Genomic DNA, 16717 nt, shown 5'->3' on the forward strand with positions numbered 1-16717 from the left:
GGGACCCTTGGAATGGGAAAAACAGGCTGAAACTGGAAGGCTGCCAACTGGCTCCTCCTGTTCATACAGTCCTATTATATGAGAGAATATATGAGAGACATTAGATAAAACTGACACTAATGCACGAATACTTCTCTTCAACTTTAGGGGGAAAAAATAATTAAAGGAGCAAAATTGTGAACAATTTTTGTGCTTTTATTTTGAAAGGTCGACGGGCAGTTTGAGTATTTATTGGGAGAACGCAGCTAAAGTCGCACACTCGGTCCCGACCAACTATGGAAGCGATTTATTCCGTTTTAGGCTTGGAATGGCTCGACTGGACAAGTGCTTTGCTTTTTCTGTTCGTCTTCCTGCTGTTGAGCGATGTTTTGACGAACAGGAAGCCCAAGAACTTTCCTCCTGGCCCGCGTTCTCTGCCTTTCATAGGAGATCTGCACCGCATCAGGCCGACCATACTTCACCTGCAGTTTAAAGAGGTAAGAAGGAAAACACGGTCACGTGGTTGTTCTCACCAAGGAGAAATAGTCAGTATTTTAAATTATTGAATCTTTTTTTTTTTTGGACAATAGATATATGAGACAAAATATAGGCAATAAATACCTGTAAATAATAACGTTTTTTATTACACTAACTAAACTGGTCTGCAAAAAAAAAAAAGAAAAAGAAAGCAATCAACAAAGGACAGCAAAAATATAATCACTTGAGTCTCACTCCACATTCCTGAATGATTATTATTACTTTTAATTTCCTGTCAATTAGAACATTTTTCTGTGGTTCTATTTGAATATTTTTGAACATTATTTGTACACTTCATGAATATTAGCACTACTTGAGCCTTTGTTTTTTTGTGTATCTTCTTCTTAAGTCCATGTCAGTAATGTAGCGATTAATCAGCTTAATCAATGAATCGATTCCTACAATCCAACCACATTTCTCCGTCTGAGGCAATTTGTCAATCAAATGAAACTATGACATTAGGAAATAGTTGCAAAAATGAATTAAATTGGTTATAAATTTATTTTACTATTACGTACTAATAATAATAATGTTCCTTTTGTTTTTATGTAGAAAACATGAGCAGGCTGAATTTCTTCTTGTTTACTTGTTTGTTTGTTTTTACACATATTTAATTTATACTTCTACTTTAATTTATTGTCTTGCAAGAAAGATAAGGAGTCCGGAAGATATAAAAGAGTAATAATTAAGCCTCAAAGATAAGCAAGGCCAACTAAACAAACATTGGACTCTGACCTGACATCATGGTTGCCTTAGCTTTCATACAAATCTCCAATCCTACATTGGCTTTGGGTCGTTCAGGTGTTCTGTAAGAACCTTTTGCCCCAAGACTCCATGCATTCAGAAATCCTAGTAGATTGTTTACAGATCTTGCATAAAACCTCTATATAAGCACAATTGTGATACTCATCAGTTGTCTGTCTTTAGTTTGCAGCAAAATATGGAAATGTTTTTAGCCTTAATATTTTTGGTGGAAAAACTGTGGTCCTGAATGGAACTAAGCTACTGAAAGAGGCCCTGATCCAAAAAGGAGACGACTTTGTAGATCGGCCCCAAATCCCGCTGTTTTCTGATTTAATAGAAAATAAAGGTATGCAATAAACATTATATGACTATTGTTGGGTTTCTACTGAGCCTGTGTCCTGACATTAAGATATAAAAATATATCTTGTTCCCACAGATTAATATCTTGTTCCCACAGATTATTATCTCGTTCGCACGAAATACTATTCCGTTCCCACAAGATACTATTGCGTTCCCTCAAAATACTATTCCGTTCCCTCGAAATGATTAACTCGTGCGAACGCAATAATTATGTCGTTCGAACGCAATAATCAATCCGTTCGAACGCAATAATTATTCACGTCATAAGTCATTCACGCGAATATGCTCTCTGTACGCCGGCAAAAGCCGCTTTCGGCGGTAACTTCCGTGTTTCCCAGAATGCTTTGCGGCCAATCATTGGTCTTGTTGTTAAACCTTGATCACAGGGACACGGTGATTGGCCAACGATTGGTTGCAAAGCATGCTGGGAAACGTGACGTACTGCTATTGTTGTTATGCTACGAGCTAAAGGTAAGTGCATTAGGCGAAGCAGCCAGCTTAATATGATATTTTTCAGATTTTCATCGAGACAATAACAGATCGACCATTCTTGCTTTTATTTTTACCCCTATTGAATGCTCACAGAGACACGGAAGTAGCGGTAGGAAGCGGCTTTTGCAGCAAGATGACGGAGGGCGTACCAGATGTGAATGAACGTGAATTATACGATGGATGGTTCGGTGCTTTTTAAAATAAATAAATCTGTTCTCTAAACATCCTCCGTGTCTTCAATGCAATGTAATGAGACACAGACAGACAGAAATGTGAAGGTATCTGCTGTAAATCTATGACGTAAATTAATAACAGGATAAATGATCGGCCACTTAGTTAGCATGTAGCCTAATAATAGCCTTCGAGAATGTAAAGCGACTGACTGCTAAAGTTAATAAAAGACAAGTCCTGAATATTATTATTCCTATTTGACCCTAAACTACAATATCAGCTGTCTGTCAACCGACCAGCCAGTTGCCCAAATGCCGGCATACATCAAAGAGCTCTGCAGCGGAGCTAGTAGTAGCCTAGCAGGAGCTATCGTATGACAAAGCAGCCTAGCTATCATAAATCTTTTGATATTTTTCTTATATTCATTGAGACAGTAATAAAGTGATCATTTTTGTTTTTCATGTTCCTTTTTTGAACGAATATGGGTCACAGAGACACGGAAGTTACCGCTGAAAGCGGCTTTTGCCGGCGTACAGAGAGCATATCCGCGTGAATGACTTATGACGTGAATAATTATTGCGTTCGAACAGATTATTTATTGCGTTCGAACGACATAATTATTGCGTTCGCACGAGTTAATCATTTCAAGGGGAACGGAATAGTCTTTTGAGGGAGGCCAATAGTATCTTGTGGGAACGGAATAGTATTTCGTGCGAACGAGATAATAATCTGTGGGAACAAGATATTAATCTGTGGGAACAAGATATATTTTTATATCTTAATGTCAGGACACGGGCTCCGTAGATTTCAGTGCAGCACTCATGGGTAATATTGTGCCTTTCCCCTCCTAAGGTATTGTGATGACAAATGGAATCCAGTGGAAACATCAGAGGAGATTTGCTCTTCATACGCTGAGAAACTTTGGTCTGGGGAAGAAAACAATGGAGAAATATATTCAGGAGGAATGTCACTATATCACCCAAGCCTTTGCAGAACACCAAGGTACAAGTATGAGTATTTCGAGTTAAAAACAAATACTAAGAAAAACATAGTAATACAAAACATTATATACATTTTTTTTTCTTTTGCTGAAAGCTACAAGACTGCATATGGTGTGTGATTTAAACCATAAACACATTCATCTTAGCTAATAATTGCGTGTTTTTGTCCGGTTAATGGACACATTTTTGACACCCAGGGCACTGTGTCAATTAGGTTTTGTTTAGGTTCTACATGTTGGGAAGGGCGCGGGCGTCGCTCCCACTTGATTCCCCCTTGCCGTGGGGCCCTGTGCTGCGTGGGCGGCCCCAGGCAGCGTGCAGGGTCCGGACGTGGGGGGGCGCGAAAGGGAGAGGCAAGGAGCCCCCGGGGCGAGGGCAGAGCGCAGAGGCATCTGCACTTCGCTGAAACCTGACATGGTTAACATGTTGGTTTTCCTGTCACGCAACATGAAGATGGGGGTGGCGGGGTGGGGGGTTTAACCGCAACATCGCGACTCTTGCTGCTTCATCACTGCAGTGAGCAAAAATCCCACACCGTCACAGCCCCAGGTCCTACACGTAAACTGTAGGAACTGGGGCTGTAGGATGAAAATTCAACCAAACAAAGCAGCTGGTTTATAAAAGTTGTTTCTGCTTTGAGAAAATCTAAAGTATTGTAACGAGATAAAGCCTCTTGTCTTTAATTGTGTTTCATTTGTTTGGTAAATACACTTCTCCACATTTAAATAGTAGTAATGCACTGGTACAATTTAAATGCATTTTATTTTCCAATACCCGTTTTAGTCCATCAATTTTTCTTTTACGTTTACCGGTACATCACTATTTTATTAGGGTGTTTTCAGACTTGACACATTTGGTTCACTTTAAGTGAATCAGAGTTCGTTTTCCTTGATAATCTGGAACAAATTTTCCGTCTGAATACATTCAAGCAGACCCTGTCCTGACCAGGGCTATAGTCATAAACACTTAGTCTCTATCTATCTATATACCAAGGCTATGTCCCACCAAGGTGGGGTAGCCTAGACAGGGCCCAGAATTTTAACTCCCTTCTTCTCTTCCCCAAACCCTCCTCCTTCAGTGTTTGTCTGTGTTTGTGTGACTGGTCTAAGGCCTGGTCTAAGCCACACCACACGGCACCAGGGTCAGCTGCACACTCCAGTGTGGGCACCTCCACAGCAGGGCCTCAGCCAAGGCTGGTTTCCCCTTGCCGCTTCATCCCAAGACCAGACCTCTACCACACCCATCCATTCATTCATACACAAACTCTCGCCACCCATCCCTGTCCTGAGCAGCCTCTCTCCCCTGCACCACAGTCATCGCTTTTGCATTCAGCGCTCTCCTTACACCCTCCGTCCATCCCATTCGTGGTCTTCCTCTCATTCTCACTCCACTCACATCAGATTCATATACCCTTTTCACCAAACGCTCCCTTTCCATTCTTTCAACATGTGCAAACCATCTCAGTGCCTTTTCCTCTGCTCTATAGGCCAACTCTCGCATCACACCAGTTCTCTCTCAGATAACTTCATCTCTCACACGATCCATACGCGTCACACCACACATACTCCTCAAACATCTCATCTCAACTACATTCAGCTTCTTCTTTTCCGCCACTTTCAGACTCCATGTTTCAGCCCCATATAACGCTGCAGGCACCACCACACCCTCATACAATCTCCTTTTTGCATCCTTTCCCAGTGACCTACATTCAAACACTCTCTTCATTCCCCCACATATCTTTCGTACTTCGTTCATTCTAAACTCTACCTCTCCCCCTATTCCACCATCAACACAGACACACGACCCCAAATACTGAAAACACTCTACCTCTTCCAACAACTCCCCATTTAATGCCACATTCAATCTACGTTCACCCTTTAACCTCGTACACCTCATCACTTTACTCTTTTCCACATTCACTCTCAACTTCCTTCTGTCGCACACCCTTCCAAACTCCTCAACCAGACGAACCAAGCTCTCTACTGAGTCAGCCACTAGTGCAGTATCATCTGCAAACAGCAATTGATTCACACTCCATTCACTGCCGTCAGTATTCACCATGCTCACATCCGTACCTAACACCCTGTCATTCACCTCTTTTACCACACCATCCATATACACGTTAAATAACCACGGAGACATCACGCATCCCTGACGCAGACCAACCCTCACAGGAAACCACTCACTCATGCTATTTCCCACTCTCACACACGCTCTACTGTTTCTATAGAAACTCTTCACACCTTCCAACAATCTACCATCAATACCATACATACTCAACACAACCCACAACGCCTCTCTATCAATCCTATCATACGCCTTCTCTAAATCCATGAATGCCCAAAACACCTCCCTCCCCTTAGCCAAAAAATTTTCACACACCTGTCTCACTACAAACACCTGATCCACACACCCTCTACCTCTCCTGAAACCACACTGCTCTTCACCAATCATACACTCAGTCCCCTCCACTACCTTATTAATCAGCACTCTCCCATACACTTTGCCTACAGCACTCAACAGACTAATACCCCTAAAACTACCACATTCATACTTATCACCCTTACCCTTGTACAGTTAGTGTTGGATCTAAATCTAAGCCAACACTTCTCAACTATATTCATGCAGGAAGAAAGGACTCATACTCACGAGTCCTTTCTCATGAGTCCTTTCTGAGAGAGTAGACAGGAAATGCAGGCAATTCTCCAGTTTGCTCTGAGTTTACAAAGGTCTGTCTCCTCGTTTTTATTAAGAACAATGCGTTTCCCTGCATACAAATGTGTTAGGTCTGGTGTGGGGGAAAAAAATACACATAGCAGCCCACACAGGTCAGGAAGCTAATCTAAAGACCATCTTTAAAGCAACAACTGCTCCTATGAGACATTGCTTGGTTGTTGACCTCTGTGGTTTAGGGCACATCTTCTGCAGATCAAAGGTGAACAGCTGTCACCGGGTCAATGCTAGACAGCTGTACTCGGTCATAAAATCTTCTCCTACTTTTAGTAGATTTTCCCTTGACTTTGCCTTAAGTTTTAAGGTAGAATCTAGAAAACCAGATACTAACTTCAGCCAAGTTCTATTATTAAGGTGTGACAGATGAGTATACCAAAATTAAATGAAACAGCTATCATTGAAAAATACAAAACAAAAAACACCCATGTAATGTTAGAGAGTCGGTGGCTGCAGAGCGTGGTTGGTACGAGGGATCCACCTGTTTTCAATAAATCTGCATTTTAAGCATTTGTAACATTTCATTACACTGACTAGGGCTGCACGATATGAGAAAAACTTGCGATATGCGATGTTAGTGATCAATATTGCGATAACGATATAATTTGCGGTATATAAACAAATAGCAAAACAACCAAAAACATCATTACCATTTCATTGCAACAGGTTAAAAATTATACTCCAAATGACCCTCGTTGACGTAGGAGGAAAACAGCTAACATGAAAGGGCTCATCTGATTGGTCAAATGCATAAATAGATTTATTTGATTCGTTAAATGCTTCAAGCTGCCATAGGATTGTTTTAGCACTTCTAAGGTAACCATTTATTGGGATTTTTGCTGACTTTTGCGATATGGATATTGCTCTGCTTGATATTGCGATAACGATAAATTTGCGGTATATTGTGCAGGCCGAACACTGACTTAACTTTTTTTCTCTTCAACAATAAACATTCCAGGCACAACATCGGCTAGAACAGCCTCTCTAAGAAGGTATCAGAAGACACGTGATCCTGTTCTGAATGGAAGTGGTGGAAAAAAATTCCTGTCGTTTTTCAAAATAAAACATCCTTCAAATTTAGAAAATAAATTAACCAAGAATAATGTAAATGTCTTTTTTTTCTGTGTGGCACGTTACCAAATGACCCATGGTCTAAAACGGGCTGTGGCCATTAGATCGGGGACCCCTTATGTATCTTATTTGGTATTTATAATATGTTTATTTAAAGCAAATGGTTTGTAATTTGTGTATAATTGGAATTTTATTCATTTGTTTATTTAACAGGTAAGCCTTTTGATGCCCAGCCACTGTTGAACAGTGCTGTTTCCAACATCATCTGCTGTTTGGTGTTTGGGGAACGATTTGAGTACTCTGATAAGGAGTACCAGCAAATTCTTCAGGACCTCACCGAGGTTGTGAAACTGCAAGGAAGTTTTTCAGCACTGGTAAGACTCCTTCTCAACCAAATTTGCACTACTGCATATTATAAAATTTAACAAATACAAAATATTAAATGTGAACATGTCTTTTTTACTTGACCCTTGTTTTTGGCATAAATGTTTCACTTATATCTGCTTAATTTACCTAATTCAGCTTTAAAAAAAGTGCTTTTGTCATAGATGTTTGCATTTAAAATTGGTTGTGTGTTCACTTGTAAGTTATGGTATCAGGAATGTATTTTTTAGCTTCAAAGATGCATAAAATGATCATTATCTCATTCCCATCAAGCAATGTGCTGCATCTTTCACTTGCCTAAAATGCCTAAAATCCTCATTTACTACTATTAGATACAGCGGAGAGCTGTTGCCAGGTAACAGAGACTTCAAAAAACTAAAGATAAAGATTAGAAACCCTTGTCTGTTTGAAGAAATCTGGTTTTCAAAAACTTTGAACAGGATTTGGCTTTTCATTTCCTTTGTGTGGAATCTTTGCACATACAGATTCAAACTGTAGTTTCTGTGAGTCCTAATATTTAAGGCGCAAGTCATTTTTGTTTTAGCAGAAAGTCGGTTTCAGTATGCGTCGTCTTTGTCAAGTAGGTGAGTGTTCATGCTGCATAATGAATTCAGAGCAAAAAAAAGGAGCCATCTGGTCAACATGGCTACCTTTAGCTCAAAACATATTTTATAGATAGAAGATTATCTTCTGTTGCTTAGTGGACTTGCCTCTGAGCCTTTCCTCAGGTTTTTTTTGATGTTTCTGTGCTTTTGCCAGTAAAATATTCAATGAAGAAAAAATTCTGGTAAAATCCAATTTGCCAACTGAAAGTTTTCAAGCTAAAAATAGAGTAGCTAATTACAATTATCGGTACGAAGCCCAATGAGACAAATGTTGTTGTGAATTTGGGCTAAACAAATAAAATTGAATTGAATTGAATTGAATTTTCCTGTTTTAATCATTTTTCTGTGTAGGCATACAATGTATTTCCTTGGCTGATGAAGAGGTTTCCTGGACCTCTTCAGAAACTGTTTACTTTGGTAGATAAAATAATGGACTTTGTAAAAATCAAGATTGAAGAACACAAAGAAAACCTTGACCCCGCTTGTCCAAAAGACTACATCGACTCCTTTCTTATTGAGATGGAAAAGGTGAGTGCTCAAATAAGTACATTTTATGTTAAAGCTTCACATCACTTTCACACGTTCTTCACAGAATCAAGGCGAAGACTTTGGTTTTGATATCAAAAATCTGTGTGCATGCACATTGGACCTGTTCGGTGCAGGAAGTGAAACAACAACCACTACATTGTACTGGGGATTGCTATTCATGATCCATTACCCCGACATACAAGGTGTGTGTCTGATTGATTTCAAAATCTTCTAAAAGATATCTGTTAGCTGTCTTCCTAACGTCAGGTTCTCAGGAGCCCAGGCGTTGGGCAGAATACAGTCTCATGTTTTGTTCCATTTTGACCTACTTGTGCACAGAGGAAGTCCACGCTGAGATCGATGCTGTGATTGGTTCATCCAGACAGCCGTCCATGGCTGATAAAGAAAACATGCCCTACACTGATGCAGTTATCCACGAGATACAGAGAATGGGGGACATTGTCCCCATTGGGGTTGCCCGCATGGCAAGCAGAGACACCATGTTGGATAATTACACAATTCCTAAGGTTGGAATGTATTAGATAGGTGCTCAGTAGACATCAGGGCTGTTTGGTCACTATGGCTTCTTTCTTTTAGGACTTTTTTGACCTTTAAGCCAATTGTTACATTAACCTAGGGGTCGGCAACCGGCGGCTCCAGAGCCGCATGTGGCTCTTTCATACCTGAGCTGCGGCTCTCTGTGTTTTTGTAACTCTCCTGTTCTAAGATTGTCGTGGTGCCTTTAACACCTTCAGATAGTACGAGCAGGCAGGGGGAACAGAGCAGCATGAACGTGAGTAGGGGACGTGTCTGCAGCTGTGAACGCCGACCAAAGTCTATTATGGAATGGAAAGTTTTTCTGGAAAGACAGTCAGTGGCGATCTCGTAGGGGACACATGAGCGCCCCAAAAAACTAGACTAAAACCACCCATTTCCGCGTAAAATTAATGAAATTTGCGTTAGGACGCCCTTACCATCCTGTCACCTTGCTGCTACGATGACTTTATGTTGATCTGTCTGTGTAGAACACGCGGGAGGGGGGTTGCACACGGGGGAAAACAACAAACAGGTAGAGAGGCGGGGGCGGGGCTTCGACTCACCGCTTATGATTCCAGACAAACTAACAGCTACTTCCTAATAAAAATAGCTATTCAAGGTTGTGGAAAATGGACAAAAAAATCAAAGGAAACATCACGCTCATAAAGAATAAGAATAATTAAAATAAATGAATATCCTGACATTTTGAATCAACACAAGTATTGCCAAATGGACTATTGCGATATATCGGCAAAATCATTTTTTCTAACACACCTAGTGTTACAGCTCCCTGTACTTTCATCTCAGTGGGAAACTGATCCAAATGGCTCTTTGAGAGGTCCAGGTTGCCGACCCCTGCCTTAACTTGACAAAAATGTGGACTTTTAATTTGCTTATCAGCCTTTTTTAAACACTTTAATTGAATTCTGGTGAAATGTGAAAATAAGCATGACTGAAGATTTGATTAAAAAAGATAACATATTTTTAGATGTTGCTTTGAATTTTCTTTTCTTTAATTCTCTCGATTACACACCTGAAGGTAGGGCCAGTCAACTCTCATCTACATAGGAGTCCAATAGCTAACATAAAAGAGCTCCATCCGATTGGTCAACAATGTTAAGGCATCCATCCGATTGATCAAATGCATAAAGAGATTTATTTGATTCATTAAATGTTTCAAGCTGCCATAAGATTGTTTTAGCACACTTAAGGTTACCCTTTAATTTCGCCAACTTTTGCGATATGCGTATTGCACAACTTGATATTGCGATAACAATAAATTTGCTATTTATTGTTCAGGCCTACATGAAGGTAGAGACTATAATATTTTGTGGATTGTATTGCAGAGGCACAAGTCTATAGTACACTAAAGTACCATTACACAACCGTACAACTTTGACCTGGTCAAATAATGACTGAGTACCGGTAAATAGTAATTTGCTGATAATGGACTTTTAACATCTACAGGAAGATTATTTTTTATACCTTTTATTTCATACCTTTCTTTTTGATGAAAGCTTTACATTCAAGGGCTGAATGTTGTTGTTTTCTTTTTCTTTTTCTCCTTAGGGCACCATGATAATGCCAGCTCTTCACACCGTCCTCCATGATGAGTCTGTGTGGGAGACGCCACACTCCTTCAACCCACAGCATTTTCTGAACCAGGATGGTACCTTTAAGAAAAGAGAGGCCTTTTTTCCTTTTGGTGCAGGTCAGTCAGGTTGTTGGCATTAACTGCAATCACAGGATCATCATGTTGAAACTCAATCTGCTTTATTGGTGTCAACAATCAAGTGGTCATTTTTCTGCTTTAAACAGTTAAAAGCCAGCTAATAAAAAACAAAAAAACCTTAGAAATAAATGTCCAATGAATGTTTTGTAATTCAATTATTTCTAGAACTTGTTCTTAAAAAAATAAGAACATTTTAAACTATTTTGCGACTACGTAGTTGCTAAAAAATCTATCTGTAAACAGTTTTTTTGTTTATTTTATTCTATGCAAAAATTGGAAAAACAAATATTTGATAGAGTATGACAAATTATGACAGGGATCTTATACCTGGGACCCCCCCCCCCCAAAAAAAAACAACAAAAAAACTTGTACATTGATTCAATTGTATTAGATTTATTTGTTTAGATGATTAGTCTTCTGAGTATTTCAGGCAACAGTATTGTTTGTGTTGTTCCATGTCAGATTCTCTTTCTTGTCTTTTTGCTTTTCTATAGTTTTTCTTTCTTCAATTATTGTTTATTTTGATATAACCTTGGTTTTTCAGTCATTTTGAGATGGTTATAGGTTGGCGCCAGTGTTCACCATCAGTGTGTGAATGTGTGTGTGAATGGGACTGTGACTGTAAAGCACTTTGGGTCTTCTAAGATGGGAGTACAGCGCTATAAGTACATCCCTTTGAACATTTATAGTACTTTATTGTTACAGTAATGTCTCTAAGATTCAAAGACAACACACAACCTTAAAATGCACTAACAAAACTGTATTTATGAAATAAAAGGAAATTACGTGAAAGGGAAAACAGAGATTTTTATTTCTCTTTGTTGTGTCACATTTAAAATTTCCTTGTGTCATTCCAGGTAAACGCGTGTGTCTCGGGGAGCAGCTGGCCAGGATGGAGTTATTCCTGTTTTTCACCTCCTTCCTGCAGAGGTTTTCGTTTTCCACAGCCGGAGGAGAAAAGCCCCCCTTGGAGGGCCGGATGGGAACCATTCGATCTCCGAAATCTTACCGTCTCTGCGCCGTACCTCGCTAAGCCACAAAACATCTAAAAAAGAAAACAAGAAAAATTACCGTTTAAAATCAGCATAAAGGTTTTTTAGTAAAATAATATTTGGAGTCACATGTTTATTATAATTTGTAAATCTTCTCTATATAAAAGTATTTGTTATTTCTTAATTTTAGTCCTGTTATTATGGAAATGGACAAATGTGTTTCTATTACTCTAATACACATCCTATAAAGAACATAAAACAGCAAATACGTTAAGGTTAGCTTAATTAAGGTTAGGTCTAATAAGGTTAGCTTTATGATATCGAAGGTTTGTCAGTTTGTAACTGTCAAGCATTTGAAGACGGCTTTAGCAGGTCTTCTTGATGTGGATTGGACTGTTTGTCTTTGGAATAAAAAACTAACCAAATTTAACATTTGGCGAGGCATCTCAATATCATTTTTTATTTTCTAGGTTTAAAGACTGTGTGACTTGTAACCCTCTGAGATATCTGTCTAACCTTTGTCATCAATTCCATTGGCTCAGAAACTTCATCCATAAACATACATTATATTATCTCATGTAACAGAATCCTAATGTAGAAGCATTACACACATTTCTCCACCAGATTTTTCTTGACACATCTGTTTCATAACTCGTTTTACCTATTTTGGTTTCATGTACTAGTATTTTGTATGATATTCAATTCAATTCAATTTTATTTGTATAGCCCAAAATCACAACAACAGTCGTCTCGATGGGCTTTGAAGTAAAACATGAACTCAAAAGGATCACGAATACAAAGAGTTCAATAGGAAAATACTAAAATGAACTAACAAACTGACTTAGCTATACTGGCATCCCTGCCCTTAGACCCCCCTTCGCGGTAGTATGATAGTATTTTCTTTTCTTCCTTCATCATATTATAACAGATTTGTCTCTCACTAATGTTCTCTTTTCCATTTAAATCTTTTCTACAAAACTTAGATATACTGTACATACCAGATATATCATAGATGTATACAGTACAGACCAAATGTTTGGACACCCCTTCTCATTCAGAGTTTTTATTTATTTATTTTCATGACTGAAAATTGTAGATTAACACTGAAGGCAACAAAATTATGAATTAACACATGTGGAATTATATACATAACAAAAAAGTGTGAAACAACTGAAAATATGTCATATTGTAGGTTCTTCATAGTAGCCACCTTTTGCTCTGATTACTGCTTTGCACACTCTTGGCGTTCTCTTGATGAGCTTCAAGAGGTAGTCACCTGAAATGTTTTTCACTTCACAGGTGTGCCCTGTCAGGTTTAATAAATGTGATTTCTTGCCTTATAAATGGGGTTGGGAGTGGGACCATCAGTTGTGTTGTGCAGAAGTCAGGTGGATACACAACTGATAGTCCTGCTGAATAGACTGTTAGAATTTGTATCATGGCAAGAAAAAAAGCAGCTAAGTACAGAAAAACGAGTGGCCATCATCACTTTAAGAAATGAAGGTCAGTCAGTCCGAAAAATTGGGAAAACTTTGAAAGCGTTCCCAAGTGCAGTCACAAAAACCATTAAGCGCTACATAGAAACTCGCTCACATGCGGACCGCCCCAGAAAAGGAAGACCAAGAGTCCCCTCTGCTGCAGAGGATAAGTTCATCCAAGTCACAAGCCTCAGAAATGCAGCAGCTCAGATTAGAGAGCAGGTCAATGGCACACAGAGTTCTAGCAGCAGATACATCTCTACAACAACTGTTAAAAGGAGACTGTGTGAATCAGGCCTTCATGGTAGAATATCTGCTAGGAACCACTGCTAAAGAAAGGCAACAAGCAGAAGAGACTTGTTTGGGCTAAATAACACAAGGAATGGACATTAGACCAGTGGAAATCTGTGCTTTAGTCTGATGAGTCCAAATTGGAGATTTTTGGTTCCAACCACCGTGTCTTTGTGCGATGCAGAAAAGTTGAACAGATTAACTCTACATGCCTGGTTCCCACCGTGAAGCATGGAGGAGGAGGTGTGATGGTGTGGGGATGCTTTGCTAGTGACACTGTTGGGGATTTCTTCAAAATTGAAGGGATACTGAACCAGCATGGCTACCACCACAGCACCTTGCACAGCATGCTATTCCATCCGGTTTGTGCTCAGTTGGACCATCATTTATTATTCAACAATACAATGACCCCAAACACACCTCCAGGCTGTGTAAGGGCTGTTTGTGTCATGGTTTGAGTTTGTTTTGTCTTGGTTTTTGCTTTAGTTCTTGTTCTGTCTTGTTTGGTTTCCTGTTTTATTTTGAAAGGGTTCCTGTCTTGTCTTGTCTTGTCTTGTCTTGAGTTGTACTTCCTTGGTCCCCATCTGCCCTGATCGTGTTCACCTGTGTTTTGTCTGCCCTGTCTGTATATAAGTCTTGTCTCTGCCTTCCTCTTGTGCTGGTTCATTAACGTCTTCATGCCTCGTTGTCCCTTCATGCCATGTTCCATGTTCCTCCCACGCCACAGTAAGCTTTGTTTTGTTTTGATTCCTGCTCTGCAGCGCCTTTTGTTTGTTTAATAAACCCTCTAGCCTTGGAACCGTTTGCCTTCCGCCTCTGCGTCTGGGTCCTACCTGCTCTCGAGCCCCCTTCACCGTGACAGTTTGACCAAGAAGGAGAGTGATGGGGTGCTGCGCCAGATGACCTGGCCTCCACAGTCACCGGACCTGAACCCAATCAAGATGGTTTGGGGTGAGCTGGATCGCATAGTAAAGGTAAAAGGGCCAACAAGTGCTAAGCATCTCTGGGAACTCCTTCAAGACTGTTGGAAGACCATTTCAGGTGACTACCTCTTGAAGCTCATCAAGAGAATGCCAAGAGTGTGCAAAGCAGTAATCAACGCAAAAGGTGGCTACTTTGAAGAATTTGAGGGAAATTGCTTTATTATTATCATTGTTTAAATGTATTTCTTTAAATGTTAACTCAGATTGACCTTTTTAGAAAACCGTTGTGTGTTCATTCATCTGTTTCTCATCCCAGCTAGGAAGAGGGGGTTTTATGACACACTGTCCTGAGTTGATAAGCAATACTGTTTGAACTTAGAATCCACCATATGGGTCATTATACACCCCCTAATGAATTTTTTTCTTTGTCTTGAAATTGTAACCTCCTACTTTAATTCTTAATAAAAGGAGCACGGGGAGAGGCAGATCCGTTGAGAAGAGAAGTCTGGTGGATGTTTTCTCTCACACTTGCTTCTTCTCCCTTGTGCATGAGAAACTTGATTCTTGTTGTGGTCTGTTGTTTCTAATTGTGTTTTTCTTTAATGTCTAGATGCATTTATCTGACAAAGAACCAACAAATATGACACATTTTTTGTTGTTTCACACTTTTTTGTTATGTATAATTGAATCAGTTAGTTCAAAAGAGGCCCAAGTCCACATTTTTTTCAAAATAGAAATGTTATATGGTCTATTGTCTTCAAGGGAAATGCTATCTGATTATGTGAAAAAAAGTCCCAAGTCCGTTGTAATGTATTGACTATGCTTGACATGTAAAATTCATTAAGTGCAAAATTCCTGGACTTGGGCCTCTCTTGCATGGGTTTTGCTTTATCCCATATGGCAGCACTAGTTATCCAATATGGCACATATATATATAAATGCATTATTATAGCACTGAGTATGATAACAGATGTAGAAGATGTTTTCAATTTTTTGGATAGCATATATATTTTTGGTGATTTAATCTATAAGTATTTAACAAAAACAATTGAAAATCTGGGTGTTTTTTTTTTTCATCCATTACATTCATTATCTAAATGTACCAAGGCAGGATCAGAAGGATGCTGGAACCCACACTCAGGCAAAGATGGGGTACACCCAGGACAATTTACTGGTATATGGCAATGCCACAGATAGACAAAAATCCTCAAAAACTCACATCTATACCTAAAAGACAAATTTTGTTTCAGCAATAAACCCCTGAAGCGGGTTTTTGGACTGTGAGAGGAAACTTGAGAAAATCTATGCATGCACAAGGGGAACATACAAACATACAAACTGCACAAGTGTAAATCTCTGCAAAGATCTCAGCTCCCCCAAAACTTCCTGTACAAGGAGAACAAAAACAGCCAGAAGGAAACTCAGTGGTCAAGTTTCTGTGTCAATCTCATTAACAAACACAAAGGTTGCTAATGCTAATGGTTGCTCACTTCAGAAAAACCCTCAGATCGGAGCTCCCAGTAGAGTTTGGCAATGTTTGAGTTATGTTGTTTACATAATGCAGCACAGAAGAGCAGCGATCTGCGCCAACACTAACACTAATGTACCGTTAAGGCATTTCAAGCAGCAGCCTCATTCCATTGTTTCACTCTATAGTTTCTGTATGTTCCTCCCTTTTTTCAAAGCTTTTATTAAAGAACAATTTTGTCTAGAAATGTAATCTTTAGAAATTCTCAACAGAAATGTGCAAGTCATGGTTATAGGTAGATGGCCATGCTCATTCTGTTCCAAAGTCTTTGTGTTTGCATTTTGGGTAGGGCCTGAGTTATGTAACGTCCTGCATTACATAAACACTTGAAACTCCAGTAGGTGAAAGGGGGACGTGGTTGCAGAGAAGAAGGGGTGGGCGTGTTTATAGATGCTTGATTTTGCTTAAATTGCAGCAAAACCTAAAGTTGCACCAGGTGTAACATTGTGTTTACCAGCTGCTAGAGGAACGCTGAAATCTTCTGATTTCCACAATTTTCAGGAAAAAGACAATGTGTGTGCATATGCATTTGTCTTTGTTTGTTTTTTTGCTGTTTGTCTCCGCGTTTCTGATCCTGAAGTGTTTGGTGTTTTTTGTCAGATCACAGAGAGATGAATTAAAAACAGTATTTGTT

General features: G+C 39.4%; 1 protein-coding gene across 1 annotated transcript; it reads left to right on the forward strand.

Moving 5' to 3' along the window:
- The first annotated feature begins 80 nt into the window (after positions 1-80).
- LOC101157767 (cytochrome P450 2J2) lies at positions 81-11969 on the forward strand. Its single transcript, XM_004068192.3, has 9 exons — positions 81-476; positions 1444-1606; positions 3136-3285; positions 7299-7459; positions 8426-8602; positions 8667-8805; positions 8942-9129; positions 10709-10850; positions 11729-11969. Exons 1-9 carry the CDS (start codon positions 276-278, stop codon positions 11902-11904), a joined length of 1497 nt encoding a protein of 498 aa, XP_004068240.1. The 5' UTR covers positions 81-275; the 3' UTR covers positions 11905-11969.
- Positions 11970-16717: the final 4748 nt, after the last annotated feature.

The sequence above is a fragment of the Oryzias latipes genome, chromosome 4, assembly GCF_002234675.1.
Source record: "Oryzias latipes chromosome 4, ASM223467v1".
NCBI lineage: Eukaryota > Metazoa > Chordata > Actinopteri > Beloniformes > Adrianichthyidae > Oryzias > Oryzias latipes.